General features: G+C 33.8%; 1 protein-coding gene and 1 non-coding gene across 2 annotated transcripts; both read right to left on the bottom strand.

The window, feature by feature from the left end:
• Positions 1 to 2,488: 2,488 nt before the first annotated feature.
• On the bottom strand, positions 2,489 to 4,219 carry LOC145804634 (uncharacterized). Its single transcript, XM_082899239.1, has 5 exons — positions 3,671 to 4,219; positions 3,449 to 3,577; positions 3,125 to 3,343; positions 2,906 to 3,027; positions 2,489 to 2,817 (listed from the first exon to the last, which is right to left on the bottom strand). The coding sequence occupies exons 1-5, from the start codon at positions 4,208 to 4,210 to the stop codon at positions 2,628 to 2,630; spliced, it is 1,200 nt and encodes a 399-aa protein (XP_082755365.1). The 5' UTR covers positions 4,211 to 4,219; the 3' UTR covers positions 2,489 to 2,627.
• Positions 4,220 to 9,961: 5,742 nt separating this feature from the next.
• Positions 9,962 to 11,377, bottom strand: LOC114273445 (uncharacterized). The gene is made up of 2 exons (XR_014346808.1): positions 11,237 to 11,377; positions 9,962 to 10,190 (listed from the first exon to the last, which is right to left on the bottom strand). It is a non-coding gene; the product is annotated as an uncharacterized LOC114273445 (transcript).
• Between the last annotated feature and the right edge of the window lie 7,553 nt (positions 11,378 to 18,930).

Genomic DNA, 18,930 nt, shown 5'->3' with positions numbered 1-18,930 from the left:
GGATAAGAGAGTTGTGGAGGTTGATGATGGTAATTCTTGTAGGATTGATTCTGTAACTTGTGAGAGTTCTTTTGTGAATGATTGTGATGATGTTGGTGGTTTGTTGCGTAGTTTTTATCCAGAACCAGAGAGAGTTTTGTTGTCTGCTAGTTGGAAGGGGATTATACATAGTGTTGGTCAAGAATTTGAAGGCGGAGTGTCGGGGTTCCGCATTGCATTGGCTAAGTATGCGGTTCAGTGTGGTTTTGCAGTGAATTATTTGAAGAATGATGCAACAAGAGTAACCGCTGAATGTATGATGAAGTCGTCTACGGGTTGTAAATGGTTTGTGCATGGAAGGGTGTTGATGGATTCTGGTGTTTTTTTTATAATGAAGTTGGATAATGTGCATACTTGTGGGGTTGTTGCTCGTAGATCTTGTAGCAAAATGGTTGGTTCTAGACTTGTGTCTGATATTGTGCAAAATGATATTAGTGATAATCCGTTGACTCGTCCTATTGAAGTTAAAAAAAAGTTGAAGAAGCAATATGGTATAGATGTTTCTTATCGGGTTGCATGGTTAGGAGTTGATAAGGCAAGAGGTGGGTTGTTTGGTGATTTTGCAACTTATTTTGACCAGCTTCGATGGTACCTTGAGACGGCTATGAGAACGAATCCGGGAAGTGTGTTTGAATTAGATGTGGATGAAAGTAGTGGGTGTTTTCGGAGGTTGTTTGTGGCATTTCATGGATGTTTGTATGGCTTTCAATTTTGTCGTCCGTTGTTGTTTGTTGATGGTACATTTTTGAAGGGGCGTTACATCAAAGGATGGTAATCAAGGTATGTATTTATTTGCAGTTAGTATTGGTTTAGTTTGTCAGTGTGTTATTGTATTGTGAGTCTGCTAATTTTTGCAGTTTCATGTGGGTTTGTTTGCAGGTTTGTTTCCTTTGGCTTTTGCGATTGTTGACGCTAAAAATCAAGATAATTGGATGTGGTTCTTAAGTCAGTTGTTGAAGGCTGTTGGTTCAGGCCGGAGATTGACTTTTGTGTCGGACCGTCAACATGGATTGCTAGACGCTCTTTCAGTGGTTTTCCCCAATGCACATCATGCTTATTGCTTGAATCATTTGAAGAGAAATTTGATTGACAAATTGGTGGGACTTCGTACTAACTATAAGCTGTGTTTGATGAAAATATTAGTTAAATGTGCTTATGCGCCAACGGTTGCTTCTTTCCAACATTATATGGAGAAATTGAGGCGTATTGCTGGGAATGGTAGAGTTGATAGTATGTTGGATGGTTTGCAAAATGATAAGTGGGCCAATGCATTTTTTAGAGGGAAACGATATGGTGAGATGTCATCTAATGCTGCCGAGTCTTATAATAATTGGATTGGTGGGGCCCGTGAGTTGCCTATTACTTGTATGGTTGATATGATTAGGGTTCAAATCATGACTCAATTGTCGGATAGAAGAGCTGAATCTAGAAGATGGACTACGAAATTGTGTCCAGTTATGGAAAAGAAGTTGGTGGACTCTTTGGAGCTAGCTGAGTCTTGGGATGTGATTGTTGCGAGTGATACTGTGCTTGAGGTTCATTCTTCTATTTCTTTTTATGTTGATATTGGTAGACAAACTTGTTCTTGCCATGAATGGCAATTGAATGGTTTTCCTTGTTGTCATGCTGTGCATGCTTTGCGTAGTAGTGGTAGAGATGTGTATGGTTTCATTGATCCTTTTTTTCATGTAGATTGTTTTAGAGAGTCATACAAGGAATCTGTTTATCCAGTGCCTTCAAGTGAGAGATTTGACTTTGATGGTGCCAGTAGTTCGGTTATCAAACCTCCTATAACGAAGAAGCAGCCCGGGCGGAACAAGAAGAAGAGGATACCTTCAAGGGGTGAGAATGTGAAGCAAATCAAGTGTGGGAGGTGCTTGAAATATGGGAATCACAATAAGAAGACGTGCAAGGCTGCTATTTGAGGCCGCAATCTATTCTTTTGGATTTGTATTTGAATTTGAGGAATTATGATAATAAAAAATGTGATACTTGGTATTATGGAAGTAATGAATAAAGTTGGTTGAATTGTTTTTTGTTTGTTGATGTGTTTTTTACTTATTGAAGTTGTTTTCTAATAGTCTGGTTTTGTTTTTTATTTTTATGGAATGCAGAGAAGGTTGTTGAAAATTTCTTATTGAAACAGTATAATATGGAAACGCAGTTCATATTTCATAGCGATAAAACTGTATAATTTTGCAGTTTTAAGAATTATTAGAAACAACCTGATGAAACCGCATAATTTTGCAGTTTTAAAAATTATTAGAAACAAGCTGATGAAACTGAAAAATTTTGCAGTTTGAAGAATTATTAGAATCAACCTTTACTGTATGAAAATATATGCAACCACAAACAGGTAGACAAACAATGAAAAGAAGAACCACAATAATAATAATAATAATAATAATAAGAGCAACAACAACATCAATCATTTTCACCATAACCATGATAACCAGAAAAAGATCATTCCCAAAAGTATATAAAGTACTTGTCACATGTTAAAAAAGAAAAATAAAAAAAAATAAAAAAAAGGTTCAAAGATATGTTCCCTTGAATATTTGTATTGTTAAGAAGTTTGTTCATTGTTTCTATGGTTTGGTATGTTTTGTCAACATTTGGTAGTGCTCGAGTTTCCAAGATCGGTTCTCATCATTGAGGAATTGATTGATGATTTGTGCTCGAAATTTGACCCACTTAGTTGGACGAAGTTTTTTCTGCACAGGTTGCCAGTTGAGATATTGGTTGATAACATTGCAGACGGCAATTGCACAATCATTCCTGCAATGTTTGAGATGAAGTTAATTAGTTAGGTGAAACTGCAAAAATTAGCATATTGGAAGATTAGTTTATGGATTTTGTATCTTACGAGTGTGGGGTTTGTTGTGGGCATTCCTCAATTGATGCAATTTCTGTCTCGCACTCTTGAGATGAAAACATGTTTCCCTGTTTGCTGAGTAATGCTTTATTCCATCTCAGTTGATGTTGTTGCTACAAAATAGTTAGTGGGTGTTTTTGTTAGTTATAGTGATGAGTTGAGATGTTTGTAAAGGGATGGAACTAAGTATGAAATTTTATTTTAACTTACAATTTGCTTTGCAATTTCAAAGTGCTTGTTATGGCAATGTTTTGCTGGTCTCAAAGAGTCATAGTGTCTCCATATTCCATCAGCATTGTCAAAGACCACAATTGTCCAATGGTTGTCGTGGTTGATTGGGAAATGGATATATCTGTTTTTCATTGCTTCTGGAAAATGGCTGTCCATCAGTTTTTCTCTCAGTGCTTGATCTTGGTTTTGTAGTGGAGTCTGTAAGTCATATATATGTTTGAAATATGTCATAAAACTATGTAGTAATACATGTTGATAAAGTAGAAAATTTTGCAGTTGTAAGGTATGTTAAGTTTTGCTTACATTGATGAGTGTTGAGAAAACGTAAGATCTTCCTGCGTATGGATTGCTTGCAAAGACTAGATCGTTTTTCTCAAATTCTTCAATGGTTGGTTGGAGTGCCAATTGCTTTTCTGAGAAGGCATCAATGACCTGAAACATGTTATATATGAGAATGTGTTAGGTTTGTGGAATAGGTTATTGAATACGTACAGAAACTGTAAAATTGTGCAGTTGGAGACCTACATTCCCATATAAGGGTTCCCTGTTGGTCAATCTGCATATATCTGAAAAGTATACGCAGTTTTCATCTTCGCTGCCAGACCAGACACAAGCAGTTGATTGTGTATTGTTGATGAGTTGAATTTGGTCTTGGTCTTTTTTGGATAGGCTATGCCAAACCTTGTTTGTTTTGCGGCATGAAATGGTGAGTGGCTTGTTTGGGATTGATTCTTCCTGGAAATCATCATCACTTTCCAATACTTGAAGATTTGTCTTCTTTTGATTGGCATGCTCTTTTGGGTTTGTTTCAACAGCAACTGGTTTCTCTTGGCCAATATGTTCTTGCATCTTTTCTTTCTGCTGTTGTTTTGCTTCATGAGCACCCTCTTTTTTGTTGTCATTCTTCTTCTGTTTTTCTTCATTGGTACCCTGTGTTGGTTTGGGTACATCAGCAGCAGTTTGTGTCTTGTTTGTTGCATCTTCTTTGGGTTTGGTCATTGGTTGGTATTCAAAATCTGGGTGATGTGCTTGTTTTCTTGATTTTTGTTTGATTCTCTTGACCATGGATCTTTGTTGGGGACTGCCAATTTTTTTGGTGGACATTTCCTTCAATTGATCTTCTTTTTTATGCAATTCAGCCATGAATTTTTGTTCCATTTCTTGCATTTGTGCTCTCAGGGCTGATATGAGCTTGTCCTTGTCGTCCTCTTTGGTTGGTGTTTGTGGTTGGTCATGACCTATAAAAATGTTGGATTGTGTTTTGGTTAGTTTAATGAAATTTTGCAGTATGCTTTAGTATTAGACAATAGTTTACCTTGTGCATGAAGTATGTCAGATTTCTCTTGCAGTTCTTCTTGTTGGTTTGTCAGTTCTTGTTCATTGACTTCTTCGTGTTGGTTTGTTTGTTGTTCTTCTTGTTCTTGTTGTTGGTCTTCTTCTTGATCAAGGTGTTCTTCTTCTTCTTCTTCTTCTTCTTCTTCTTCTTCTTCTTCAGTTTCAGTTTCTTCTTCTTCTTCAGTTTCTTCTTCATCAGTTTTTTCTTCATCAGTCACTTGATTTTTTTCATCATCACTCTTTTCTTCTTGTTCATCACTTTGTGGTTCTTGTTGTGGTTTTTGCTTTCTTTTCTTTTTTTTTTTGTTGTGCTTCTTTTTCTGATTGTGATTCTGATTCTGAATGATGTTCTTCTTCGAGAAAGTCATCCTCATCACTGTCTAGAAGTGTTCTTTTTTTTGTTGCTTTTGTTTTCTTTTTTTGCTTATTGTCCTTTTTGTGGTCTTGTTTCTTTGCTGAATAGTCTGTTGATGTGCTTTGATTGATATGCAATAACTGTATTTCTTGTTCAGTTGGGGTTAAAGCACTTTGGTTAACCTGCATTGGAACAATGTGGCATATATCAGTAATACTGTAAATTTGGTCAGTTTCATAAGATGAGTTGTACTGTGAGTAATGTGGGTTAAGTGTCGAAATATGTTTTTTGAAACTGAAAAATGTTACAGTTTCATAACATGAGTGATGTTAAAGAAGTGTGTGCTTTGAAACTGAAAATTTTCACAGTTTCATAATATGATTTGTACGACAATGAATATGAAAAGAGTGTTGAATAGATTTGTGCTAGGATAGTATAGAAGAGTTTGAATACCTTTTCAAAGTGAGCGAGGCTGATGTGTTTCCACTTGGAGTACATTTTGCCAAGGTTCTATTTCATAAACCTTGGGAAGCCTTCTTTGTTGGATGGTCGGAGGAGTTTACTGTGCTCACAGTACCAGTACTGTAAAAAAAAAAAAAAAAAGTTGAAATATGTTAGATAGTTAGAAATAAGTGAATGTCTGATATTTTTGTGGGAAGTAGTTGAGTAATGTGTTTACCAAGAGTAACATGACGCATCCAGTGACATGCCTTGGGTTGTTGTTTGCATTTGCCATTGAATTCATCAGTGTGTCTTTTATTGCCTCAACCCAATTGTACTTCTTGATGTTGTTGAGATTGTCAACATAGTTGAGGAAACTCCAACTGAGTGTATGGCCTGTTGTGGGCATGAGAAGTTTCAAGCACAAGTAAATGGTGATTACCCTTGCAAGATCTTGACAATCATTGGTTGATTTTCCTTTTTTTGTTTGTTGAAACATTTTGGTCAAAGACTTGCCATCCAATCTCTTGACTGATTTGCATCTTCGTTTGTAAAATGGAAGCTCAAAATCCTTTGGTCTTGCATAGGATTTGGTGGTGATGCTGTCTTCTCCACAGTCGATACCAAAAATGAGCTTGACATCACTGGTTCTGAGTTTCATTTCCTTTTTGCCAAGTACAAATGATCTTTTTCTTTTGTTGTAGAGTGTTGTCATTTCTGCTACAATGGAATTGTAGCATCTGCACCAAGAGGCCTTCAGTTGTGTTGAGGAGAGAGCATTTATAAGGGGCCAAAAAGGGGTTTTTTGCAGCTCTGTCTGTTGGGCTTTTGTGAATTTGACCCCCTTCAACAGTTTGATTACCGTTCCGATGTTGGAACGATAATTAAATTGTTGGACTCTCTTTGCAGGGACTGCTGGTTTTTTTTCTTTTGATGCCTTGGTTGTTGTTTTGGGAGTTGATTGGCTTTCTTGGAGCTTTCTTTTTTTGGTTGGAGGAGCTTCTTGGTTTTTTGTTGGCTTTCTTTTGTTTGTTTTTGTTGTGGTTGGAGGTGTGGTTGGTGTTTGTTGGGTGGGTGGGGTCTGTGGTGTAGTTCTTGGGCTTTTTCTTGTAGGTGGTGTGGTTGTTTTGTGGGTTTTTTGGTGGGGTCTGTTGGATTTGGTTGTTTTTGGGTGTGGTGGTGGCATTTGAGTGGATACAGGAGAGGGACTTTCAAAAGGGGAGATGGTTAAATCCCTGATTGGATTTGTGGGCATACGGGTTTGTTTCTTCCAATATCTTCCAACAGCTATTTCTGAAAAAATGAAAGTGACAACAGGGTATGAGTAATATAGTGACAAAACTGTATAATTTTGAAGTTTTATATGCAGTTTAATATGAAGTTATATGTATTTTGTTGGTAAGAGTTACGAAACTGTATAATTTGACAGTTTGATTTGCACTTTATAATAAGTTAGCTATTTGTTTTGAGTAGTGGTTAAACTGTGTAATTTTGCAGTTTCATTTGCATTTTGAATAAATTTAGATATGTTGCTTGTATAGTGATGAAATGAAACACTATGATGTTGCAGTTTTTATAAGGAAACAGTATGAACAATAGGAACAGCCCATTGTATTTTGTAAAAAGCAACAATAACAACAAGAAGATTAAAAATTCAAAAATAAGAATAAGAGAAACCAATATTGAACAACAAGAATAAGAATAAGGTGTTGAATGTGTAAAAACAGGGATTTATGTGCAAAAACAGTGTTTAGAATGTTGAAAAACAGGGGACTATATATATATTAAAAGAGGGTTTATACATTTGGAAGTATGTAAAATGTGTATATAAGAAATATTAAAGAATGATGTACAAATGTGAAAAATAATGAATAGGTGAAGAGAGATGTTACTTTTTTTCCCCATTTTTGTGAATCGGAAGTCAGGAACTATGAAATCTCTTCAGAGTGGTGATGGTTCTTCGTGTTGTTGAGAGTCGCCGATTGGAGAATATGAACGGCTTGGTGTTGTGTTGAAGTTGAACGGTTTGGTTTTGTGGTTAGGGTAGGGTTTCAGAGAGAATGAAGTCGAACGGAGGAGAGATGGAGGATGGAGAATGCGATTTCGAGCGGCGGAGATGTAACAGTGTATTGATCAGACTGAGATGATTGTGGGTGATGAAGATGAACGGTTACGTTTTCTGGTTAGAGTTAGGGTTTCAGAGGGGATGGAGTTGAACGGAAGAGAGGTGGAGGACTGAGGAGTCGATTTCGAGCGGCGGAGACGTGACAGTGTAGTGATCGGACTGAGATGATGGGGACGTGGGAGATGGTTGCGCGCGTGTAAATTGGATGATATATTGTGGGTATTTTCGTATTATTGTTAATTTGAGGATTTAATGGAGTATTAAATTTGTTTTGGGTCTAAATGGGGTATGATATGTTGGGCTTGGACCTTTGGGTCAGTCTCCCAAAATTGAATTGAGCCTATAGGACCCGTAACTGTGCCCACTTTTAATTGCCTTAGGAAATACTATCAGACCCGAACTGGGCCCAAATTTGACTGGTCAGTTAGTTTTAGATCGGGTTGGGTTGGGCCGTGTGACCTTTCATCTGTCATCCATTTGAAGTTAAGTAGATTGAAAAAAAATCAATCTACATCCGTTTAGTTAAGTCTTGTTTTGGAATAAGCTATTTTAGTTACTTTTTTATTTTTTACGAAAAGATATGTAAAAAAATAAAGAAAGTAATGTGACAAATTATGACTTTTTGACTAAACATATAATTGTCAAACGAGACCTTAGTTAGCGGATGCGGATTGAACAGGCTGTGTAGATTGGCGGGTGAATGTGGATTGACTTGGTAGTTTGAGTTTTATTGTTTTGTACCTTTTTTTCGAACTATGTTCTTGTAATTCTTTACTATTCTACTCCCAAATTGTTTGATTGTTTATTTTTTATGATAAAAATAATAGGTTCAACTTTCATAATTTATAAATAGCAAATATAATTATTAAAAAAAGGTCTTTTTTTAACACACAAAGCATAAAAATATAAAATTATTTTCTTAGGAGTGTATTAGCAAATCAAATAGAGTCGGGTGGTCTCTCATTCACCGTCTGTCCGAACTTATGTAGATTGGAAAAATCCATCTGTATCCATCCACTTAGACTATTGAAATTGCCCACTCCATGACAAATTAATTCAAGACATTCGATTTTGACAGGTCGGATAGATATTTATCTAACCCTAATTAGTTCTACATACTTGTACAACAAATAAATTCTATTATGGATGTACATATATATATATATATATATTATTGCGATGACAAGTTAAAATATGTAAAATAATAAATAAATAAATCAATAAATGTTAATATTGTAGCCTTTAAAATTAAATATTATATACATAAGTAAATTTAAGAAATATAGTTAGAGCGGGACAACATATAAATATGATTGGAGCCAAACAATAGTTTCACATCATAGGTGAAGCGAGTCCTAATTGTTTTGCTATGTTTTTATTTTTTCTTTTATTAGAAAACAAAACTTGTCTTGCAAATTATGAAAAATGGTATAGATCCCAAACGACCAAATGTCGGTGTGAGATTCGCACCATGTGAGATATTTGATTATTTATTTAATAAAAAAATTAGTATCTCTAGCATTACCCGCAAATTATTCACTCTGTTTATTTTCAATTTTCAAAATTCATTTTTCAAAAAATTATATTTTTTTATTTTCATTGAATTTTTTTAATATTTTAAATAATTTTTTTTTAATTTTTAAACACACCTAACATAAATACACTTAAAAAGTATAATATTTGTGAGAATAAAAATTTAAAAATTCACTAGTACCAAAATATAAAAATTTAGTACATTTTTTGTATTTTTATTTAATAATTTTTTAAAATATTTTTTTGAATACATCTACGTAAAATACATCTAAAAAAATAAAATATTGCTTAAAATTTTAAAAATATTCACTCAAAAACAAAAAAAAAAATTAATTTTCAAAAAATTGAAACCAAACACACTGATTATTATTATTATTTTGAAAAGTTTTGGCAAACCATTTTTAAAAATTATTTTCAAGAAAAAAATTTCAACCACTTAAAGAAAATATCAAAAATGCCCTTTCAAAATTTCAAAAATTATTTTTGCACTAAACTATAAACAATACAAAAACATCATTTTTTTAATTTTTTGTATTAGTTTTTTGTTAATGAAAACACAAAAAACGAAAACAAACCAAAGAAGTCGGCTAAACAATATGGAAATCGAATTCAAAGTAGGCATGTAAATGGATCAGATTCAAATCAGATTCAGATCAGATATGTCAAAATCGAATCCAATCTGATTAAGACAAATCTGAATCCGATCCAAACCCATTTCTCCCATATCCAATTATAGGTCACCCAAATACGAATCCGATAGTTTCGGATCCCAATATTTTTGTAAATAGATTTGGACTTTTGGGCTTGAATTAAATCCAATCCATGGACAACCCTAGTTCGAAGTAGTACACCCTGCCAGACCCATGACCAACACAGAAGGAAAATGAACTTTCTTCACTTCCACACTCACCCAAACGGCCTCTTATTTCAGAAGAAAATGCTTTCCCCCACTCTAACTCAACTGTACTCTCAGTACATGAACACAAAATACTAGCTAAAAGCAAGTAACAGTCAAATCACAAGAAAATGAAAAATTAAATATGCCTTGATATAAGAAAAAACCAAGCTTCAAATCCAATAATCTAAGTTCTAAATGTTTTGAAATATCAAGATTGGATTGTTCCAATAAAGCAATACTTATTCAAAGATCAATATAAGAAGTTTCATTTTGACTCCAGGAAAAAGACGAGAAAAGGGAGATTGGTAATTCATTCAGCTGGCCTCTGTCCCAAAACTGGAATGTCCTCATACCGCTTCTGCATTATAAAAGTTTACAAACCATGGTAAGATAATTAAACAAACCTAAACAAATGTTGAAACAACAGCAAGCATGATACAGAAGGGAAGGAATCTAACTATTGGCTGAAATTATAGAGGATTCATATAGTTAGCATTCCTTATATATTGCCACCAAGTGCCAAAACTAGAACAACGAACCTTTAAAAAGATTAAAATGCACATAACATGTCATGATCTTCCTATTCTATCTTCTTATCAAATCTGATTCATAAAATAACTAAAATTCTTTAACGACTTGAAGTATATCAATATTCTCCCAAGCTAGCAACTAATAACTGTAACAAAGTGATGCAATGCATCCTAATTAATGTAGGTCTAGGAAGAAAATTATAGTTAATGGGCATCATTTTAGTAGAGTTTATTTTTTCGTGTTCTAAAATATTACTGCATTTTAAACTTTTCAGGATTTTTACGAATTGTAGAATAAAATTTGAGACTACATATGTAGACATATAAAATAGAATGATTCTTTGGCAGTTTTTTCATGCTTTAGATTTTCAATTACTCCTATATAAGCAGCATTCCTATTTGGAATGATAAGTCTTAGTGTAAGAGGGCTGCAAGAGGACTCAGTAGCTACCATAACAATCAGTGATTTCATAACTAGAGCAGATCTGAGTCTCAACCCAACTGCCTTCAGTCATGAATGCAGACTGATATTAAGTTCCTTGCCATCATACAAGTCTCATATCATGTGAAATTGAATGAAGTTACAATGCAAACTGACTCTGTGAAAAACCCATATATTGTCAGGTTGCACAGAACCACGGTTAATAAACATAACATGAAGTACAACTATCTCTACTATTATATAAAACACACAACTTAGAAGATGGATTGAATCTTTCTAACACTATTTTATTTTCCAATAATGCCCATAAAACAACTGCTAAGCGGTTATAGTAAAATCCGTAAACAAATTTCAAATTTAACTTATCTTCCTCATTTCAAATTGCGTGAAAGTTTAGATTTAAAAATGCAAAACCATTGCGTTTACACCCACCCCTAGTTGCAATAAAGCAAAGCCTTCAACAATTACTCATAAACGACACCACACTGTTAGAATGGAGGAATTGCAACTTCTCTCACTCGTTCAAATTGAAACACGTGGTTTCTCATTTGTGCTTATGTAAAACAACTTTCTGACCATAACAAACATACAATATAATTATATACATATAATAGCCACCATTAGAATCAAAATAATTCAAATCAAAATGTAACCAGAATGAAATTAACAAGTAAAAAATTCAACAACAGGAGATTTGAAATACCCCAACATTGTTGTACTCCCAGAGCTTATGAACTCCATAGTCCACTGCCTGCAGAAAATAAATAAATTTCACAATTGATTGGCAACAATTCAATTAAATCAAACTCAAAGAACAACATTTTTATGGGCAAATCAGATCAAATTTCCACACAAACAATGATACAACCCTAAACAGATCTCAAAAACCACAAATATTGTAGAAATTCAGATCCAAAATGTCGTGAAGCAAAAACGATCAAGAACGCAAACACATACATACATATATATATATATACATGTATATGAAAAGGAAGCAGCGAAGATGAGATCGGAACCCTAACCCGTTCGCCGATGAAGGCGCCGGCGATAACGAAAGTGGCGTAGACGGAGGTCCGGCGCATTAACACCTTGTAGAGGCCTTCGAATATTCCTCCTCCGCTTCGTCTCGCTGTTGATTCCATTGCTTCTCTCTCTCTCTCTCTCTCTCTCTCTCTCTCCTCTGTTTCAGCTCTTAATTGAGGGTTTGTCGAAATGAACCGCTGCAATCAGGTGAGGTGAGGGACACACGTGTTTGGTTCACAGTTGAAACTGAACCGGTTGAATGAACAGTTTCTACCGCCGGTTCAGTTACCTAAGAATATTTAAGAATAAATTACAAATACACATCCTGGAATTTATTTAAAATAGAAATTATCCTATGTAGTTTAAAAAATTATATATATCCCTTTATTAGAATTTTTTATTTAACAGAATTAACTAAAAAAATAAAATTCATAATTTCTCTCTTATGCAATAATAAAATTACCTAAATTATTAATTGAAATATATTTTTAATATTATTAAAAATAGTTAATTGATTGGATGATTTATTAATAAAAATGGAGATTTGTTATGAAATTAAAAACCTCAGTGGGTGGAATATAATTTTCAAAACCATAAGAGGCGATTCGTATTTTAATCAAATCTCAATTTCTATATTTGTAATTTACTCAATATTTAAATTTGGGGTTGGCTTCCCTCCAGTCTAACTAGAGAGTACTATTGGGCTCGTGGGAGCCTATCACAGATCCTGTTTTGATAATCCAAACCAATTGATGTGTAGAATTCGTTGAGCACTATATGTTTGTTAAAATCCACGTTAATCGGATATCGATAGCTACGCGATCAAATCAATTTTGTATATAAAAAAAATATATGGTGAAAAAATAAACGGTTGACAGAAATCTAATTCGATGAGATAGCTATCGATATCTGATCAATGTAATTTTTTTCAAGCATATAGTACTCGACGAGTTCTACACATTGAACGGTTCAGATTATCGAAATGAGATCCATGATGGATCCCACGAACCCAACAATACCCTATTGTTCATGATCGGACAAGAGGAAAGCCTAAACCTTTAAATTTTGAGTTAAAAACAACAAAGTACACACTTCTCCCCATAATTTACGATTTGTTTGGAATTTGCTTATTTAGGTTTCGTTTGAGAGGAGGATTAACCCACAAAAGGTTAAGAAGTCAAGATAAGATAAGATATTACATTTAAATAATAATTATTTCACCTTTTTCTCTCGTAACCATCATATGTAAACTAAAAGAAGTCAAAAATTTATTCCAAATGAACTTTTTTTAGCCAAGCTAAATTAGCTCTTTCCAAGCAAAGGTTTTCGGGTGCTTTTTGACTTTTTACAAAAAGAATATATAGAAAAATAGAGAGGTGATATAACTTAAATAAGTACACTTATTTAGTGTATTCCCAAATAACTCCTTAAAATAGAGGGGGAAATGGATGTAATTTGTGAGTGTAATTGAAAAAATTTCATCTATCTCTTTTAAAATTTAGGCTCGCTGTTAGAAGAGAAGCTATTGGTTGATTCAGGGACAGCGTCACAAGACGCTTCATATGTATTGTGATTGGTGGAAATGGTGGAATCCACGTTTTTGTGTTGGGTGATTGAGAAATATGAGAGGATATGAATATTTGTGATTGGTTTAGGACATGACCACGTGGTGCCTCAGGACCAACTAATAATTGTTTGTATAAGAAATAATTAATTTTTGCTAATATCATCATATATAAATTATATAAAATGTGTAATTTACGTTCAAAACATAGATGTACTATGGGGGCAGCTTGTCTCCAGTCCTTAATCGAATTGGATGGTACTGTTTGGGCCGTAGGGGCCCACCATGAGTCCCATTTTGGTAATCGAACCATTCAATGTGTAGAACTCTTCGAGTATTATATGCTTGTAAAAAATCACGTTGATCAGATATCAATAGCTATCTCGTCTTATCATTTTTTTGTCAACCATTAATTTGTTCACCGTCCATTTTTTTATACAAAACTGATTTGATCACATAGCTATCGATATCCGATCAAAGTGATTTTTGATAGGCATATATTACTTGACGAGTTCTACACATTAAGCGGTTTGAATTATCAAAACAGGATCCGTGGTGAGCCCTCACAAGCTGAACAACACCGCCTAATCTGATTAAAGACTGGAGGCAAACTGCTCCCATGTATTAAAATCTCAACTCAATGTACGACATTCTTACTAAAATAAGTTCTTTTTTTTTTTGCCTCACAAAAAAAATGATATTTTGAGATGTTATTATAATATTCGTGGGCCCAGGCCTCGAGATAGCTGGTTGCGGGCCTGATTTAACCCAATCCATATAAAGGGACCCACCACCGAGACACCAGTAAAGCTCATCGACTACCCCAGCAAGGCCAAGTTTCAATCGGAGTACAGCGCGAGATCTCTATAGAGAACCACTAAAAATTATCCAGTATTGTCCCCCAAGAGTCGAACTTGACTCTCTACTAGGGAAGGCCAATGCTTTCTCCACTGGGCCACGACTCCCGATGGTTGCTAAAATGAGTTTGAGGAAGGCAAAATATACTCAATTTTAATTAATTAATTTGTTTATTAAAAATACTATTTTTGTAACTCCAATTGCGCCACTAAAAATCCAAACAGTAAAAGACTAAAAGCGTGATTTATTTTATATAAATTTACATTACAACAAATAGGCAATTTGTGTGTCTCAGCTTGTAGCCGGAAGAATCATAATTTCCATGACAATTTACCCTTTTTTTCTTCTCCCCTTGTGTATATAAATATATATTATATAAATTACAAAATTTACTTGGTGTAAACTTTTTTCACATAATTTTGATTTTCAAAAAAAATAATAAAGTTATATTTTTTCTAAATATATATTTTTACGTAGCAATTATTGTAACGATTTAAAAAAATATCTATTTCTACTACTCAACACAAGCATCTTTCTTTTCACTCCCACCCTGATTTTTGTATTGACAATTTCAATTATACATGTAGGCCATGTTTGTTTGGGCGAATTGAATTAGGTTGGATTAGCATTTCCATAACTAATAGTCCTAGGACTACGAATTCCTTTGAATTGTGTATCATATCCTATATTTGGATTGAGTTAGGATTATGAGGATAGACTAATAGTCTAAACTTTGGCTTAGTCTTCTAATTTGTATCTCATCCTCTTCTGTGAGATTGAATAGTCCATCATATATATATTTCAATTGTTTAACCAAATATCAAATTACACTATTACAAAAACAGATAAAGATCACACTTTTTTTTGTGTAATGTATGTTATTTAATCACACGTTTTAAGTTTTATTAAAGTGTGATCTTTGAGAGTGTAATTAAAAGGGATCATTTTTAATCACACATTTTAAGTGTGATTAGTAACATTTAAATGTGAAAAAAAAAATATTGCACTCACTAGCTTCTCATTTGCTCTTGTGGAGATTTGAACCATCAACCCTCTCAACACTAGGAATGGCAACGGGGCGGGGCGGGGCCGGGGATCACCATCCCCGTCCCCGATCCCCGATTGTGAAGATCTCCCCGGCCCCGGCCCCGGCCCCGATCCCGGACGGGGAACCTTCCACCGTCCCCATCCCCGCCCCCAACGGGGATCGGGCTTCCCCGAACCCGAAAATTCCCCGCCCCCAAATCTGTTTCAACACCACCATCAACAACAACAACAACAACAACAACAACATCATCATCAACAGAATTATCAACATCAACATATCAACAAAATAACCAAAAAAAAAAAAAAATGGACAGATCGGATCTGAGATCAAAAAAAAAATATAAACCAAAAAAAAAAATATACATATACGTATACATGTATACCTGTATACATACACAAAATGTAAATGAATACAACAACAACATCAACATAAAAATGAGATGTGTTTGTTTTGGGATTGTCAACAACAACAACATCGGATCTGAGATCGGATCATCAACACACAGATGGAGGACGATACACATACAGATCTATGGTGGACGAAGGAGGAGCAGGACGATCGGAGATGCGGAGGCGATGGATGGTTGTGACTGCGACTGCGACGACAGAGGCCATGGACGACGGAGGAGGACGATCGCGGACAGTGCGAGAGTGAGTGAGAGAGTAGAACAGTGCGAGAGTGAGAGCTTGAGAGCGAATAGATCATGGCGGTAGAGAGGGAGAGAGATCGATCTGAAATAAGAGAGAGATGAGAGGTGTGTTTGCTTTGGGATTGTTACTAGCAGATGAGAGAGAGAGTCGATATATTTAGTGGGTGGGTAGGTGAGAGTACATATAATATATATCATAGAGAGATGAGTACATAATATATTATATTAGAGAGAGTACATAACATATATTAGGCGGGGCAGAAACGGGGAGGGGGGCCGGGGCCGGGGCCGAATTTCTTATCACCGTCCCCGACCCGAAAATGACCGGGGATTATTTTTTTAATACCATCCCCGGCCCGTCGGGGATATTTTTTGGGGAAAAACCGTATTAATCGGGTTCGGGGGGTCGGGTCCCTGTCGGGCCGGGTTTAAATTGCCATCTCTACTCAACACCATCAACCTTATACAACACACTCTTTCCACTACATCTCTATAACACCATATAATTATATATGCAACATATATTATTTATATAATACATAGACCCATATTAATATAAAAGTATATATATAAAGATAATTATTTTTTATTGAACATAATTTATGTAAAAATAAATTATTTACTAGAAAAAAAAAATAGACCACTTTTGGCGACTAAACATAATTTTGGTCACCAATTCTATACTTTTGGCTACTAATTATTTTTTAGTCGTTAAAAAATTTAATTCTCAGGCTAAAATTACTAGTTTTGGCGACTAAACTTCTTTTTAGTCGCCAAAAAGCCTCACTTTTGGCTACTAAATATCTTTTTAGTCTCTCAATGCCTCAGTTTTGGCTACTAAATTTTTTTTAGTCGCCAAAAAATCTCACTTTTGGCTACTAAAATTTTTTTAGTCGGTAAAAGCCTCACTTTTGGCGACCAAACATCTTTTTAGTCACCCAATACCTCACTTTTGGCTACTAAATTTTTTTTAGTCACCAAAAAGCCTTACTTTTGGCTACTAAAATTTTTTTAGTTGGTAAAAGTCATATATGGGCAATCAAATAGATTTTTAGTCGCCAAAACCTATACTTTTGGCTACTAAATTTTTTTAATCGCCAAAAATCTTTACTTTTGGCTACTAATGCTTTTTTAGTCGCCAAAACCTATAGCGACCAAATGTACTTTTTTAGTCGCTAAAGATGCTTTTTCTTATAGTGGAGTGTAATTAAATATATATATATATATATAATTACACTTATTTAAAAAGTGTGATTAAAAAGTAGTAATGTATATATAATCACACTTTAATTAGAATGTGTGATTAAAAAATATATATATAATCACACTTATTTAAAAAGTGTGATTAAAAAGTAGTAATGTATATATAATTACACTTTAATTAGAATGTGTGATTAAAAAATATATAAATAATCACACTTTAATTAGAATGCTTGATTAAAAAATATATATCTAACCACACTTATTTAAAAAGTGTGATTAAAAAACAGTAGTATATATATAATCACACTTTAATTATATATGTGTGATTAAAAAAAAAATATATAATCACACTTAATTGAAAAGTGACATAAAAAATGAATATTATCACACTCAATCAAATTAAGTGTGATTAAAATATCAATCTAATTTTTTTAATCACACTTCCAATAGAAGTGAGATTTTTTTTTTTTGTCAAAGAGTGATCTTTAACTATTTTTATAATAGTGTTAATAATTTATTAGACTATTAATCTGATCCGAAACTCCACCCAAACAAACATGGCCGTAATATACTCAGTCTTCTAGTTTACGTAAGCAAACATGTGCTTCTAACATCTAGAACACTGTTATAGTCAACTAGCAATATGAATCAGTAATGAGAATTTTATTTCTTTAGTTTCTTGTTCTAGCAATTTGAAAGAAAGAAGAAAAAAAAAAAATTCTTGTCTTTGTTATACCTTTATTAGGCAAATGATGATAATGGTTGCCCCAGTTTTCAAAGCATTGGTGGAAATTTCAGCCAGCATTGAGGAAAGTGATTATGGTATTAATTAATTTCCAACTATGACCAAGATGAAATTAACTAGCAATTTTTACTTATTTTTTATAATTTTGCCGGTTTTGATTTAACGTATTTTGTTTTTTTGGTAAACAATTTATCATCATAAAATCAACAAATTTATTTTTTGACGAATTCATAAGGTATAAAAATGTTTTGAGAAATGAGTTTTTATGAAAAAGAAAGAGGCGAAAACAAAGGGAAAAAAAAAGATGAAAAAAACGTAATATATATACTCCCCCCCTAAGGTTGTGTTTGACCGTATATTTGAATATCATAGGCAATGTTTTGTCATTTTTCTTTTATTTTTCTTTGTCTCTGTAAATTTCTAATCAAATTCAAGATATGCATTGTCAACATCATATTTCATTCAATACAAAGTTATTTCACAAACTGTGCACAAAGATATCCTTTGTCTCACGGCATGATAAGAGAAACTTTCAAAAGTAATTAAATGTTCATTATCAATTTTTCTTCTCAATTGATTGAAGACCCATTATATAGAATATACAAAGACGATAGCTATGCCCTTTTCCAATATATTTTACGGTACTGCATTGTCTCTCTGATTTCTATAATGAACTTGAAGAAGAAGGAATGAATTTGATATTCATGAAAGCAATGCATGCTTGAATGACATATATGAATGATTCCCAAAAGTGTTCGATCTGATTGAAATTGGGGAATTTCTTATTTGGCAGAGTCAATGGTATTTTGAGGAATTAGTCATGAGCTTGCTGATGTTGAAACAAATGTCAAATAAAATGCAAGTTGCTCTTGCTTAAGTTACATAATATAAACACGATATATACGAGATCTGATTCTCTGTTCTTAAAATTCTATCTCTTTGTCGTGGCCATGAGATGTGTTAAATTAATAAACTTTAATTCAAAAAAAAAGGTACATCTTGTAAAAAGAAATGACATAGAATAGGAAATGGAAAC

This window comes from Camellia sinensis, chromosome 12 (genome assembly GCF_055761805.1).
Source record: "Camellia sinensis isolate YWXY chromosome 12, ASM5576180v1, whole genome shotgun sequence".
In the NCBI taxonomy this organism is placed as follows: domain Eukaryota; kingdom Viridiplantae; phylum Streptophyta; class Magnoliopsida; order Ericales; family Theaceae; genus Camellia; species Camellia sinensis.
Note: the sequence above shows the minus strand (reverse complement) of the source record. Positions and strands in the feature narration are given on the sequence as shown.